The sequence below is a fragment of the Cryphonectria parasitica genome, assembly GCF_011745365.1.
Source record: "Cryphonectria parasitica EP155 unplaced genomic scaffold M406scaffold_6, whole genome shotgun sequence".
NCBI classification, from domain to species: Eukaryota; Fungi; Ascomycota; class Sordariomycetes; order Diaporthales; family Cryphonectriaceae; genus Cryphonectria; species Cryphonectria parasitica.
Genome location: NW_024468914.1, coordinates 2,382,690 through 2,398,295, shown reverse-complemented (window position 1 = coordinate 2,398,295; position 15,606 = coordinate 2,382,690). Strand labels below are relative to the sequence as shown.

The 15,606-nt window shown below is 55.4% G+C and overlaps 5 protein-coding genes across 5 annotated transcripts; 3 read left to right on the top strand and 2 right to left on the bottom strand.

The window, feature by feature from the left end:
* Positions 1-1,429: 1,429 nt before the first annotated feature.
* On the top strand, positions 1,430-6,760 carry M406DRAFT_64559 (uncharacterized protein; the record flags this gene model as incomplete). Its single annotated transcript, XM_040924886.1, has 5 exons — positions 1,430-3,752; positions 3,819-4,524; positions 4,579-4,846; positions 4,934-6,519; positions 6,628-6,760. The coding sequence occupies 5 exons, from the start codon at positions 1,430-1,432 to the stop codon at positions 6,758-6,760; spliced, it is 5,016 nt and encodes a 1,671-aa protein (XP_040774603.1).
* An 851-nt stretch (positions 6,761-7,611) lies between these two features.
* M406DRAFT_108678 (uncharacterized protein) lies at positions 7,612-8,319 on the top strand (the record flags this gene model as incomplete). Its single annotated transcript, XM_040915314.1, has 1 exon — positions 7,612-8,319. One exon carries the CDS (start codon positions 7,612-7,614, stop codon positions 8,317-8,319), a length of 708 nt encoding a protein of 235 aa, XP_040774602.1.
* A 624-nt stretch (positions 8,320-8,943) lies between these two features.
* On the top strand, positions 8,944-9,963 carry M406DRAFT_262728 (class I glutamine amidotransferase-like protein; the record flags this gene model as incomplete). Its single annotated transcript, XM_040917532.1, has 4 exons — positions 8,944-9,001; positions 9,077-9,198; positions 9,275-9,789; positions 9,858-9,963. The coding sequence occupies 4 exons, from the start codon at positions 8,944-8,946 to the stop codon at positions 9,961-9,963; spliced, it is 801 nt and encodes a 266-aa protein (XP_040774601.1).
* Positions 9,964-11,739: 1,776 nt separating this feature from the next.
* On the bottom strand, positions 11,740-12,075 carry M406DRAFT_234525 (uncharacterized protein; the record flags this gene model as incomplete). The annotated part of the gene is made up of 2 exons (XM_040915984.1): positions 11,740-11,863; positions 11,918-12,075. Coding segments are annotated over 2 exons (282 nt in total), but the record flags the coding sequence as incomplete, so codon positions are not given.
* Positions 12,076-14,527: 2,452 nt separating this feature from the next.
* On the bottom strand, positions 14,528-15,513 carry M406DRAFT_341102 (uncharacterized protein; the record flags this gene model as incomplete). Its single annotated transcript, XM_040921623.1, has 2 exons — positions 14,528-15,048; positions 15,237-15,513. 2 exons carry the CDS (start codon positions 15,511-15,513, stop codon positions 14,528-14,530), a joined length of 798 nt encoding a protein of 265 aa, XP_040774599.1.
* Between the last annotated feature and the right edge of the window lie 93 nt (positions 15,514-15,606).

Sequence of the window (15,606 nt, the reverse complement as noted above, 5' to 3'; positions counted from 1 at the left end):
AGGCTAGAGACGAAAGAGACCTAGAGACCAGACGAGACGAGACGAGTCGAGAGGGTTTGGCTTCTTTCCTCCCCCCTCTGTGCAGTCTCACGTCTTGCTCCGCCTGTCTATCTGCTATCTGTTCTGGCTGTCTGTCTCGTCTTTCTGGCTGTTCTGTTTACTTTACTGTGCAGTGCGGATTACTCTTTGTGGTCTCTCCTCTTGTGTGAATACATACCTGTTTGTAAGTGTCGCCCCAAGTCTCGAATGGATCACAGCCCCCACCCTACTATCTAGTATCTACGCCGTTTGTTGTATCCTTTATTTGAGCAACCCGACAGTTCGGATTCGGCCAGGCGAGGCGGACCCTCTCTTGTGACAAGGCCGCAGCGGTCGTTAGAGTGATCTCCTCGAGATCCACAGCAAACTCTCCTGTACCTGGCTTGTCAGACGGGGTCCTCCGGTCGACCGCGTCGCAGCAGATCGTATTGTTTGGGCCCCCCCCCTCTCTCTCTGCCAATTCTGTCCATCCTCTATCTTGTCGTCGATCTGTTCTCCTTTATTGGCGCAATCGATCATTTCTTGTTCTGTCCTTTCGTCTTGACTGTCTTTTTGCGAGCGTGAGAGTGAGAAAGAAGGACGAAGAAGAAGAAGGAGAGAGGAAGAGAGAAAAGGCGAAACAAGAAAAAAGAGAGAAGAGACAGGCACAGAGAAATCGAAAGCAGAAGAAAAAGAGAGAGAATGGCTACCTGACGAAGAAACTGCCTCACAGAATGCTTGGCAGACTCTACCCGGCCAGAGTCGAATCGCCTCCCCTCCAATGAATAGGAGCATCTCGCGCCAGCGCTCTGCCTCCTCGCTGTCATCCAGAGGAGCCGATCGCGACACCAGGGAACTTAGCACCAGCGGACTGCTCAGCCCCTACAACAGCAGATCACCCCTCGCCGGGCTACCTCACTCTCCCCTCGCTCTAGATGCCGCCGCTTCGCAACTCGTCAGACCCAAGTTTCTCGAGAGGAGAGGCACCGAGGACGTCGCAAAGCTCAACGGCATCGTCCTGAACGACGTCCCTACCATCGGCTCCACGAACACCTCCCTGGTCTCCACCCTACACTCCGACTCTCCGTACCCGTCCCTCAGCGCAGCAGGCGCAGCCTCCTCCTCGACCTCCATCTCGACGAATAATTCTCATCTGCTCTCTGCCCCCACCTCGGGCGGCTCGAGGCGGAGAGCAAACACCGCTAGCGGACCGCTGTCTCCAGTTTCGCCCGGCGCCTCTCCCACCGATCCGAAAACATCATCGAATCGCGGCCTCGCCGGCCCTTCTCTGCCTCCACCGCCGCCGAAATCACGCACCACGAGTCCAACCCCCTTGTCGTCGCCTCCGCAGTCCAAATTCCACACCACCCAGCAGTCCACCCAGGGCTCGGCGCCCTCGGGCAACCCAAACATGTATGGCCAGAGGCAGGGGACGGACCCCTCGAGGCCGTTCCAGGTGCCACCGCCTCCTCCTCCCATGTCACCACCACCCTCGCTCGGCACTTCCTCAATCAACGGCATCATGACCACCATCCCTCCTCCGCCTCCTCGCTACGCCAGCGCGCCGGCTGGAGCCATCCAACTGCCGGGGCCGCCAGGCGCACCACCTCCAAGCACCCTGCCGCCACCCCCAGGGCCGCCGCCCAGCAGCGCGACACCATGGCAGGGCACCTGGAACGGCTCGTACGGGTCCTACATACCTCCTCCTCCGCCACCTGCCCAGCAGGCCCCGCGCCCGTACAACCCTCTGCCATACAAGCTGGTCAATGGTCAACAGATCCCACTCTCCATCCCTCCACCCCCGCCTCCCAATGAGCAGATGTCGGCGACCTACATCCCGGCGGGGGACACTTATGGAGAAGGCGTTGGCATTCCAGGCTTGGGAATGGACGAGACAATGGCCTGGCCTGTGTCTGCCACCTCACAAAGTCCGTGGACGACCCAACAGAGCAGTATCGGCAGCCTTGGGACGTCCAACACCAACGACACGGCCAACACTACGCCCATCGACTCGTACGGTGGCACCGCACACAACAGGGTGAACTCGACGACCTCGAACGCGACAACAACGGCCTCGTCTGGGATCCCCTCGGAGCTCGCTGCGCAGTGGCCTCTAGATCGGGTCCTGTCGTGGCTCAGGGCCAACAACTTCAGCAAGGACTGGATCTCTACGTTTCGCGTGCTGGAGCTGCACGGCTCCAAGTTCCTCGAGCTGGGCAGCAGCCACAACGGACGGGGCAACTTCGGCATGATGCACCAGCAGGTGTATCCGCAGCTGGCCATCGAATGCACCAACAGCGGCAACAGATGGGACCAGACGCGCGAGCGCGAAGAGGGAAAGAGGATGCGGCGGTTAATACGCAGTATCGTCAAGGGCGAGACCACAGGAGCGGTGCACAACACGACCCACACGCGGAAGGAATCAACAAGCACCACGTCCCTGATACCGCCCCCTGCAGGCACGGACAGCGGCTCTCCAGAGACACCACCCATCAAGGCTCCAGGCCCAGGCTTCTCAGTCGGACGTAGGTCATCACCATCATCATTATCATTATCATCGTGCTCGCACGCCATGCCCATCTTTTTGAACGGTTTTAGTAACTCACTCGCGTCTGCAGATCCCGGCGGCAATCATAGGAAACTCCTCGTCAATGTCGACGACGAAGGCTCGCGCCGCCATAGCCCAGTCGAGCAGGGAGATGCAGGGGCAACTAATACTAATCTAGGAAGCGGCGGCGCCGCCGGTAGCAGCAGCAATCGCGCCTACAGCCCGTCCGGCAGTCCAGCTGCTGGGCTGTTTCCTTCTGTCCCGACCCCGAATCTCACCACCTCGCCTGTGAGCAGGTTTGGCAGCCACAGGAACCGAAACAGTACCGAGTCTGTCTCGTCCAACGCAGCCATCTACGGGTCGGGCGTCCCCGACGGTGCAAGCCAGGCCCTGCGGTCTCAGATGACCCTCGACATGAGGGATGCTCGTCGGTTCGGTCATGATGGGGGCAGTCGGCCCAGCCCTCTTGGCGGTGAGAGCGCATCGCCCGGTGACCGCTCGGCTGGGGCAAGCGAGCCGCCTGGGTCGGCCAAGGAGAGCAAATCGTTCCTCTCGTACTTGAACTTCAGGAAGAAGAATAAGAACCACGACGATCCTGACTCGCCTACGAGCCCGATGCAGTTCAAGCAGCAGTCGCTCGGCAGCAAACCCAACCACAGCGAGACGACAGTAGGTTCTTCTCTCTCGGCCTCACAGGACCAGCACACGCCAGCGTCGTCCATGAGATCGAGGCGCATCCACACGGGCAGGGTCTTCATCCTCGCAACACTAGACCATTGGAACTACAGGATGGTGGACGTCTCAGACCTGTCGACCCCACTCGAGCTGCGGCACTCCATATGTACCAATTTGGGCCTGCCCGACTCGGATGGCGCGTCCGTGTATATCACCGAACTGGGCAAATTCGACCATGACGAGGCGCTAGACGATTCTCAACTCATGACCAACAAGAAGCTGCGGGCAGACGCTGCTGGTTCCCTGAAGGTGTTTGTGCGGCCTGGGAATATGGCCGGGGTGGACGTCAAGATTGGACAGCCACAAAACGCGCTCTCTCCAGCACTGGGAGCCGGTGCAAGGATCGATGAAGACACCTACGCGCGTCTGGTGAATGGTCAGCGTCGGAGGTCCAGCTCTTCTCCGCCGACGTCGAGGCAGAATACTCTTGCTGGTGAACACGGCAGGAACGGTGATGAAGACGGTGAAGGCAAAGACGGCAAGACGAAGGAGAGCACCTTGGCTGAACGATCTGAAGCGTATCAGGCCGAGGTGGCCCGAAAGCAACAAGAATACTTGGCCAAGCGCCAGAAGGGTAAGGACAGCGCGTCTCCTGAAGATGCCGATACGTCCTCGTACAGCGGGATCCTGGGCCGCCGCATTGTGAACTTCGACGAGCCTCGAAACTCGCCCTTCGAGGACAAGAAGCCTTTTGATACGGCATTTGCACCCCAGAGACGAGCCCCTGCGGCACCTGTTGACCCATCTGCAACTCTGATCAAGGCAAACTCGCTTTCGAAACGAGGATCCCAGCAGCGGTACAGCGGAGGCAGTATGGATGGCTACCCCACGAAGCGGCCAGGCAGCGGTGTGTCAGAGAGTCCGAAGCAGCTGTCCCAGAGGAAACCAACCAACGAGCGCCAGGCGCTTGGCGGGATCGGATCTGCACTCGTGGGCATCGGTCGCAACATGGGAGGCATAGGGCATCCTGGAAGTGTAGGGCGAAGATCCACGTCACCTGGTAAAAGCCCAGAGAACGGCACTGGGTCCACGACATCTGACAGAGGTAAGAACACCCAGACGAGCATTTTTGTTTATATAGACAATAGGGAGAGTCCGCGACCGTCAACACCCAGATCGCCAGCCTCATCTACATTGAGCTCAGGGCACCAAGTGTTTGATGTGCCCGACTTGTCCCCTGCTGGAGGAAGACCTTTTCCGAGACTCTCGTCACCTCAGATGGAGTGGCGAACGGGAGCTTGGGAGAGGAGCATTGCGAGCTCACGATCACTACTGAGAATTAACACGGAAGCTAATTGTTCCCCAACAACAACAGGAGAAGAGCCCACATCTCGAAGGCTGGGCTCGCCCGACACCAGCAGCCCAGAATCTACGCGCGTCTCGGACAAGCCGCCCCAGTTGCCGAAAGTCATCATTAAGCCCAAGATTTTCCAAGGAGATTCATCTGACGAGGACGATGATTCCGACGACGGACTATTTGCGAAGCCTCTCACAGGACGTACCCCAACACCCAAGGGCAAGGAACCGGCTACGAGTACTCCCTCTGTGCAAGACGGACCCGGCAATCGCGGCACTTTCTTGGAGGAGGCGGACAGCGACGACGAGGACGATGAAACTACCAGCTTGGCCAAGAAGCCCAGCCTGACCGTGAACACCAGTCGCGCCAAGAAGGGGCTGTCAGTGACCTTCAACACGACGACGTCTGGGAGCAGGTCGCCAGAGGATACCCAGTCTTCCAAGAGCTCTTCGCGGAGGACCCCCAATACGCCTCGCTCCGAAGGCTGGGACTCGAACAATGATGACGTGAAGCTCAGCCGGCGCAAGAGTTTCATGGAGAAGGACAGCTCCATCTGGGCCAATCGCCCCCCGACGGACGCACTGATCAACAACCTCGAGGACTTCTTCCCCAACCTGGATGTTGATCAGCCTGTTCTGGATGAAGCCGAGGGACTGTTGAGTGACTTACCACCGAGCCCGATCGCTGAGGAGCCACAGGAAGGACAACAAGAAAACCAGAAGCCCTTGACGTCTTCCAGGATAAGCAAGGTATACAATGACGCGGACACTCTCGGCAGCGACGAGTCGACGCTGAAGGCACTGGAGAGGCCGGCTTCCATCATGAGTGTGGCAGCGAAGAGCTCTGCTCGGCGCTCACAGGGACTGGGAAGGATGAAGTCCATCCGAGAAGTAGCCCACAAGCGCTACACTCAGGGCTATGCATCGAACCGCGGATCGATCGTGCCACCGATGCCAACAGATGCTGCAGCAAAGGCGGCCGCCAACACCTCGGCAACCAACACAAATCTTATGCGGCGCAAGTCCACCAAGATGTTCAACGCCAACATCGTCCAGATCCGGCCTGAGCGAGGGTCTACGATCCTCCCGCAGATCCCTCAAGACCATCTGTCCAGCCTCCCACACAACGCCAACAATCAGATCCCGAAGCGGCAGACGACGTTCCGGTGGTTTAAGGGCCAGCTGATCGGCAAGGGCACCTACGGGCGTGTATACCTCGGTATGAACGCCACGACGGGTGAGTTCTTGGCTGTGAAGGAGGTCGAGGTCAATGCCAAGGCTGCAGCCGGCGACAAGAACAAGATGAAGGACATGGTGGCCGCGCTGGACCAGGAGATCGACACCATGCAGCACCTGGATCATGTCAACATTGTGCAGTACCTAGGCTGTGAGCGCAAGGAGACCAGCATATCCATCTTCCTCGAGTACATTCCTGGTGGCAGCATTGGTTCTTGTCTGCGTAAGCACGGAAAGTTCGAGGAAAGCGTTGTCGCCAGCTTGACCCAGCAGACGCTCTCGGGGCTGGCGTACCTGCACCGCGAGGGCATTCTGCACAGAGATCTCAAGGCCGACAACATCCTACTTGACGTCGACGGCACGGCCAAGATCTCCGACTTTGGCATCAGCAAGAAGACGGACAACATCTATGGCAACGACAAGACCAACAGCATGCAAGGGTCTGTCTTCTGGATGGCGCCCGAGGTTATCCGGTCGCAGGGCGAGGGCTACTCGGCCAAGGTCGATATCTGGTCTCTGGGGTGCGTGGTTCTCGAGATGTTCGCTGGACGTCGTCCATGGAGCAAAGATGAGGCGGTCGGAGCGATCTATAAGATTGCCAACGGCGAGACGCCACCTATCCCGGAGGAGGTTAGCGCGGCGGTGACTCCGGTTGCGCTGTCGTTTATGTGGGATTGCTTTACTGTGTAAGTGCGCCTTCTGCGGTCTTGATGAACTGCAATCGGACTGCTCCTGAGGAGGATGGGGAAAAGAAGATGACGAACAACAACTGATGTGTGTGCATTCTATAATAGCAACCCCCAAGAGCGACCTACCGCCCCGAAGCTTCTCGCCGAGCATCCGTTCTGCGTGTACCGAGACGACTATGACTTCCATCACACTGAGCTCTACGCCAAGATCAAGGGAACCTGGAACACCACCAAGTGAGATAGGTGGTGAGATCGAACCGCTTCTTGAGAAGAAGAAAAAATGGGCACATTCCCAGGATTCACATGATGTTTTTTTTTTGTTTTGTGTCTCTGGAATGCACTCGAGACAAGTATGGCTGGGAAAAATGGGATGCAACCTACAACTTGTCCTCATACAGTCCTTTTTGTCAGTTCGCCTGCTATTTTGTTTTATATTGGATACCTTTTGGTGTGTGCTTTTCCGGTTTTTGTTTTGGATGAGGACGTTGGGGCATAGCATTGCATAGCGTTCTGGACATGGACTTGTCAGTTTGTTAGTGGGAGAGAGACAGAGGGGTGTGTGTGTGTGTGTGTGTGTGTGTGTGTGTGTGCGTGTGTGTGTGTGTGTGCGTGTGTGTGTGTGTGTGCGTGTGCTCTCGTTTCAAGGTATTGATTGTCTTCTAGAGAAAGTAGACATGAAATTGATGAGATTATTGATAAAAAAGGTGTGTTTATGGTGGCCAAACTCTGGAGAAACGCCAATGTCCTTTTGGTCAAGGGTGTGCAGATGCGACCATGTCCAGGCAACAGGATGTCGATCTGTCAGCTCTCATGCCGCTTTCAGAATTCACCCCACTCTTCACCTTCGAGATGTCTACGCCATGGTGAGTGTTCTGCCTGATGAACCCTGCTGATTCGTTCTGGACGAAGGACTATAAATACTTAAAGACTTGAGCAAGCGTACTGCTCACTTACCTCCCTTGGAGAAAAGGCTTGCTCTGCTCGTGGAATTCATAATCTAATCACAACTTCACAACCTCCTTTCTGCAAGCATCCACCCCCCCCCCCCCCATATCAAACATCAACTTGCCCGGGCTAAACAGATAAAAAATGTCAGAAAATCAAGACGAGAGCCAGGCCAACGATGTGGTGGTTCCCATTTACTGCCTCACAACCCTGACCCAAGCAGAACAAGACAGCCTCCTCGCCGCTCTCGAAAACGAACGCAGCGATGACAACGCCGAGCCCCTCGACTTCGTCAAGCCCAAGCTCGTCCCGTGGACAGAAGAAAAAGACGGTGATATCGGCGACCTGTATCGTCTATACAGAAAATTGATTCAGGACGCGGACGAGAAGTCACGGATATACGAGTTCTTCTTCTTCGTCGACCGGGCGTGTCTCGGCACCGCCAAAGAAGGGGAGACCAAGACAAACAAGACGCAGATCATCCTCGCCCAACCAGACGCCTACACCCTCCAGTACTCCCCGGCCACAGTCACCGAGATGCAGACCCTCCTCCGCACGCACGGCTCCGGCGTGTTGCCTGAGTGGGACGAAGGGCTCGCGGAGGAGTTGGACCGCGAGATGCTGCTGCGGGCGCTGACGTACGGGCGGCTTCCGGTGGGGATGTGGCGGGATGCCTGGGCGAATCTGGATATTGCGAATATGGATATGGGGGAGATGGTGGAGGGGTTTGGTGGGGATGGGGAGGAGAAGGGGGTCATTGAGCGGGTGGACGATCCGGCTTGGGATGGGGAGGCGTTTGTTAGGAGGGTTGAGGAGGTGTATAGGAAGAGGGAGGAGGAGAATAAGGCGTAGGAGGGGTGGGGGAAAGCGTAGGAGAGTATAGTTAGGTTGAATTACTTATTACTCTACGGTGACTTCAGGCCCAGGGAAGAGTATCTGCTGTTATTTCATGCTTCGATCTCACCGAGACCTGTCTAACTCGATAATCCAAATGCTAGCGATAGGATTTCATGGGCTGGAAATTTTCCCTGGCGGCTCAATTTTTTACAAAATAATCCCCAAGCAAATTCACATGCTCGAGTCCTAATTGTTGTCTGGAAGAGTGGGAAACAAAGACATTACGAGGCTGTAAATAAGACTTCGTCACTGCCTCCAGCTGGCGGACAGAATAGATGCTCGGGCTCCGTTTCTTGTTCACTGATCTTCAATTCCAATCTCGTATCCCAACCAATGAGTGAAAACTGTATGGGTGTCTATCTTCAATTTGGTGTTGCTACTCAAAGCAGTTTAGCCTAGGCGCAAGTCTCCTATAAATCAGGCAGACAGATCATTAGCTTGATAGCCTCAGCAGGATCTATTGTCGTCCTTCATTCTCTTTCCAAATACAACATCGTCTACGCAGAATCCCGTTTTTTCGATTTACATTCACTGATCCAAACTCATAATAGTCATAACCAAACTGTCGGTTTTGAGATCATGACAACCGTGCGAAAAGTTTGTATTTTGATGGCCGATTACGGTCATGAGCCCACGGGTATGTTAACGCCCGCTGGACATCATCTACGATAGCTTGTCTCTCATCAATACATAAGCTGACTCCCTGCTCTAGAAGCCGCAGTTCCCTATACAGCTTTCAAAAAGGCGGGCTTCGGTGTGTCCTTTGCTACAGAGAAAGGTGCAGCCCCGGCATGTGACAAGCTGCTCCTCGAAGGCCTGACGCAGAAGCTTCTTGTACGTCCTTTTCCATGGTTTGAAGTGCTTATTATGCCCGTCAATGAAACCACGCTCACAAGGCGTTTCTGCCCAGGGCGCCAGCAAACCCGTCATCTCTCAATACAACGCCATGGTCGCCTCCCCAGAACACCAGACACCGCTCTCATGGATAAGCCCTGACTTTGACCTGACCGCCTTCGATCTGGTCTATCTCCCCGGTGGCCACGACAAGGCGGTGCAGCAGATCATCGACTCACCCACCGTGCATAAGCACTTGGCGCAATACTTTCCCCTGACGCGCAAACATGCTTCCACACCTGCCTCACCCTCCCCTGCTGCTCAGCCCAAGCAGAAAGCCATCGCAGCAATATGTCACGGCCCGCTCGTCCTCACCAACACCATCAACCCAGATACGGGCAAGTCTGTCCTGTACGAGTGCAAGACGACTGCGCTCCCCGCCGGCTTCGAGAAGGTCGCGTACTGGGGCACGAGACTGTGGCTGGGGGATTACTACAAGACGTATGGAAGCGGGAGTGAGGACGTGGAGGTTTCTGTCAAGAAGGCTCTGAGGGAGAAGAGCTTGTTTCAAGGGAGTCTTTTGCCTTCACCGTGAGTCCCTATTTTGGAACATTTGCTTGAGTAGATTTTCTGCGAACTGATGACTGACGTGTGAACAGCTTTGTCGTTGAGGACGACACCTACAACTATATCAGTGCTCGATTCCCAGGGGATATCGACTTGTTCTCGAAAAAAGTCGTGCAACTTGTACAGAGCTTGCAATAATATGCCAATCAAGTATGAAAGTCTTCCCGGTAATGATTTCCGTCAAATTGAACAGCTAGCAGCCTGATCAAAAACATTCGCTTTGGTTCGTTCTATTTTTGGCGATGCCTCTATGACTTATAGAATGGGTATCAATCTAACTATCTCACGCTGCTCGCCGCCCAGTACTGTTTTACCTCTCTTTCTCTGTCTTTCTTTCTTTCTCTCATATGTTTTTCAATATCGAGAATACGCGCTGCCCCAAGTCCCTCTCGCGCCAACACTCGTCACGGGCGATTTTGGCGGCGGCGTGACCACAAACGCAATCTGCTCACTCTTTGGCCTCCCTGGTCTCAGCAGCTCTGGATGTTGATGATCCGGCACCAACATGCTGCTCTCACCCAGTAACGCCCTGCTCGCCTCGTCCACATTCTGCCTCCTCCTCCTCCTGCTATCCCCAGCCTCCTCGTCCTCGTCCTCGCCGTCGTGGCGGCGGTTGTCGTCCTCAGGGCCCTCCGGCACGATCCCCAGCGCACCCCTCTCGCTTCCATCGCTGGGCGCCCGTCCTATCGAGTCCCGCACGCTCTTGACATTCTGCACCGCCCCGCCGCCCACCGCGATCGCGCCGGGCTGGCCGCCGACCATGATGCTGTCCTGGCTCGACGACCTGCTGTGCGAGCCCCAGCCGAACTCGGCGCTCAGGGCATCATCGATGTCGCTCTTGAGGTTCAGCGACAGGCGGTACGCGGCCAGCGAGTCGGCCCTGCTGCTCCTTTTATTCGCCGCGGCGCCTGAGCTTGATCTCTCGCGCGACGCAGGCGGCGACGTCACGGGTGAAGAACCGGAGGCCGCCGAGCTCCGGTTGCTGTTGTTGGGCGGTGAGGACGAGGTCCAGCTGGAGTTGGACCCCAGGCTCATGCGCTGGCTGACGCGGCGCTTCTGCTTCTGCTGGTTGGCGACGTACTCGTCAAAGGAGGTGTCGCGGGCGTGGTTGTACGAGGCGCGGCGGCCGACCCCGGAGCCGGTGATGGAGATGTAGGAGGCGGGTCTCTGTGGGAGAGTTGGCTGGGCGGGCGGTGGTGGGGACGAAGAAGAAGAGGAAGCAGAAACCTGGCTTGCTGCTGCTGCTTCTGCTGCTGGGTCGTAGGCGGTGTCAACGGCCATGAGGGCTGATCCCGAGTTCGCACGGCTGCGGGTTCCTTCGTTGTCGTCTGCGTTGCTACTCGTAGGAGCAATGAGAGGGTCATTGCCCATGCTGAAGATCTTGCGTCCTCCGAGGTTGGTGAACGACGAGCCTCGCTCTCTCGTGACAAACGGCTCGGGGGTCGTGGGCGTGGGCTCGCCTGGCGAAGGGGCCATGACGGCGGCGCCTCCACCGGGTGAAGCATTTCCAATAATCTCGACGCTGTTGCCCATCTCCAGGTCCGGGTCCCAGTCTAGATCTTCAGAGAGGATGCGCACATGGCTGTGGAGTCCTCGTTTTCCTGTCTTCTTCATGTCGCTCTTGAAGCCGTATGGGTTCACGTTGCCTGGTAGATGATAGTCGTCGTACTGAGCCAGGCGCTTCCACTTCCAGGCGGCATAGGAGCCCATATAAAGGACAGAGATCCTGTTTCATTTGTGAAATCTGACGTCAGCCCAACAGAGTCTCGAACGGCTTTGACCGGATAGAAAAAGCCAAATTATGAGTCTTGCTTACACTAGGAGGCTGTGGATGACGAGGGTTCCGTCTGACCAGGCGTTAAGCGACGTCCCGGTCACCATACCGTCCATGATCATGGAGAGCACAATACCGCCGAGTTTCACCAGGTTGGTCACCAGCATCGTCTTGGGCGTCAGCACCTCGGTCATAGTGCGGAAGATCTCATAGGCAGTGAGCAGGACGGAAATGACGCTGATGCCGATGTTGATGCACTCCCACCTGGTTCTTTCTGTTAGCACGTATGCAACATATATATATGCGAAAATGACTTACGCTATGGCGGTTGCCCGCACTTCGATCGAGTCTTCGATGGCATGGGCGAAGAGGTAGGCCGATGTGCCAATCAGGACGAGCAGCAGCGAGATCTGGGTGATCCAGCATGGCAGGAGCACCCTCAGCCTCCAGCCGGCTCGGTCGAATTTGGCCTGGTCGCGATGCTTCACCATCGTGGGCACCTCTTATGCCCTCCTTCAAGTAGCTGAGCCAGCTTCTCTTCTTCCTCTTCTTTTTAAAACCTTTACCTGTTAAGTATACTGAATACCGATATAAACGCTCGTCGTCTCGTCTTAATGATGGCAAAATTTCTTAATCTATTGGTGTAGAACAAATTTGAGCTGGTCGGCGCCTATTCAGGGTCTCGACGGATCTCCGGGTGCTGCAAGTAATCTCGAGAAGAAGAAGAAAAGAGCTGATTTTCGGAAGCAGGAAATATAATATTGTTTATTTTCGTTGATATGACGAGGAGAAAAGGAGCAAGGAAGATCAAGTAGAAAAAAGGGCGGTGACTTCAAATCCTCAAAGGAAGGGCGGATGAAATTCATATACTCTAGGCCCCGGCAGGGCAGTGTCCTAGGCTCCGGGCCCGACGGAAGGACAACAACCATGACATCCCCAGATTTTCTAGAATGAACGAGCAATTGTACATGACACAGCCCACCGAGAGAGAGAATGTCGGCCACAGCGAAGGGGCGGCGAGCCCACAGGCGGAACGAGATTGATCGGGCACTGAGGGGGATTTTCCTGAGCTATGGCCAACACACACCGGGGGCGGGCAGCTGAGCAATTGCACGGCCAGGGAGGGACTGTCGAACGACGTGCATGGGCCCAAGACCGAGCCACCCACCGGGGGGAATGGGGCTGAGGAAGAGGGGGAAGGGGGAGGGTCCCCTAGCTAGGAAAGTACATACTAGCATAGTATTCATCAGCTCACACAGCGGTAGGGAGATGAGGGAGAGTCAGAGAAGCACTGAGAACGGAGACAATAAGGCAGGTGTGTGGGTTGTGAATACGGCGGGCAATGAGCGGACGCTCTGGGCGCTGGGAGGTCCGGTGGTCCAGGGGGCTGACCCCATCACGACGTTTGACAAAACGAACGCGCAAGCTGGTTTTGCTGGGTCCCCAAGCGAGAGAGAGGGAGACTGAGAGGAGAAAGAAGCTCGAGAACGTATGCAGTCTGAGGGGGGGACGCGCATCGACACGATCCGATCTCGTGACGAGTAAGTATCCTGATGTTCGGACTTTCTGCCGAAGAGTACGTACTGAGCAAACGAAAATTGACTGCGGCTGAGCCATCAAGTGGCGCGTTGATTCCTCTGAACTCCATAGCGGTGGCCGCTTAGAGTCACTGTGTACTACTTTTCCTTTGTTTGCGTCTCTGCCTGACCGGTGTGATCCTGGAAGAAAATCCGCCCCGCCGGCGAAGACGTTGAAGACACTCGTGGAGAAATGCTAAACAAGAAACACAAACAGAAGCCCCATTGGACACCTCACCCTATTCGTTTCCTTCCCACCGCAGAAAGGGTCAAAGGGGACCCACAGAGGAGCTCGGAGGGCATCAGGCCTCCTCGCTACTAGTAAATTAATTACTAGCTCCCAGGCATCCTCGGTCTTTTGGACGTGGGCCTCACGATTCAGGAACATCGAAAGGAAGGACAGGGAAAGAGCCAGGTATCGGAAATAATTTTCTTTTGTTAAATTCACAGTTATCATAGTACAATCCTGTCAGGAAGGATAATCGCGTTGGGGCGGTTGGTTGGGCCAATCTGCAGATGACAGCGCACAACTTTGTTATTAGCGGCCAACCCTGTGGAAACCATAATCCATCTCCGGTAGGCGATCCGCTTTTTTCTTCTTTTCTTTTTCGTTTTTTGCGCTTTCGCGTGTTTGCCGATCAGCCGCGGTCTCGTCATTGAATGAGGCTCATTTCTCACGGGTTAGAGGCGTCGGCTTCCCCTGCCGAGTTGTCTATAAATAGAAAACGTGAACGTGCTCGGGCTGCATGGCTTTGACTGGTGACTACAGCAGTGTGGCGTGGCTTTGAGGATGAGCATCTCCATTTTTTGCAGATCTATGATAAGAAGACAAGAGAAGAAAGCGATCAAAAGCGATGAATCTACAGCCCAGGGTTTTTCGTCTCGAGGTGGGACTTCGCACTGCAAAGTAAGCATTGTTACTCCTGTATTATCACCGGAACTTATCCCCTGAGATTCCTGTGCCGGTGTCGGGCATTCCGTCTGGCCGCGGCACCCACCAATCACCTTCTCCATTCTAAGCGCGATGGAAGCTGTTCCTATATCTCTAACATCCCACTGAGAACAAGCGAGCCTCCCTGGTCGACTTCCTCTTCGAGTTGTTGCTGCAGCCCTAAGAAATATGAGACATGGTGGCTCTACTCCTGTGCTGTTTGTCGTTATCTCCTGCCAAATTATCTGGGGTGTTTTGTCTATAGCATTCACTGCTGCCGACTCTACCGCCTCCTAGAACTGCCCGACACGTCTGAGGCTCCGGACTGAGGCTCGGGAGAGAGAGGGATGGCAAGTTGGCGATAACCAAGGGGCTGCCGCCGGAGCGCCGTTGATTTACACGGCGACATCCTCACAAGGTCTATTGCATGTCTTCTGATATCTGCTGGCTTGTTGATAGTAGCCATTTCTCCCTTATTGAGCCGGGTGGGTAACGGTCATTGTCCCTCCAATTCCCCCAGTCTGGTCGGGTCAATCCTGTTATGGCTCTCCACTTCCAATCAAAGGGAGAACGGCACCTTCCTAACTGATAGTAGGCGACGATGGTGATGATCCAACCCGTGCTCACAGGCCAATGTCGGTCTCCAAAGAAATAGTTGCGCAATACTTGCTTTGGAGCCCTCTTCCGCTCGATGGTCGTGCAATGGTCGGTGAGACACATGGTGCACGATTCGACAACGTCTCGACACTCGGAAAATTGCTCCCCGGCGTCGCAGGACGGCGGTTTGGGCATCTTGAGAGCAGTAATTTTGTAGCTCGGATCGACATGATGACAGATGAAGTATGTGTATCTTTGGTCGATGGTAGATCGAAGAGAACAGTCAGGTATGCCGTAACTGTTAGCCGTGTGCGTCGCGCAGAGGAACAGCTCATCATCGATGACTCTAGCAGACCAGCTCTGTTCCCAGTGAGGAACCACCAAGTCGTGCACAGAGGCCGTGTTCAGGTTGTGAAGAGGTAAGCCGCAAGGTGCGCCATAGAATGTCGGTTCAGAACAAGACGGGCGTGATGATAGCCCAATATGTATTGCCCAGCCCCCAAGCGAAAAGATGTGTTAGTATAACAGGGACGTAAGTATCTGATTTGGCTGTTATACATCGTATGCTCGTGGGTCAGCGGACTATATGACGGCGAAAAGCGGTGCAGCTTATGGCATATAGGGCAGAAGTAGAACTGGCTGCCAACTTCAGCGTCTTTTTCAAGAAGAAGTAGGAGAGAGTCGCGTGCCAGGGGTTCGAGAACTGGCTCCTCTGGGATGAGTATCATATGCAAAGTCTTGCATGTCAATGCAAGAGCGAAAATGCATTCCGGGGTCTCATGGAGCTGTTGTACTATCAGCAGGAGCATCTCGATAGGTAGCTGCAAGAGGAGTGATGGCGAAGCTGCATGGTGGCGCCTGATGCGTGTTAAGCAGCACGAACTCGACTGGCCCATGATGAA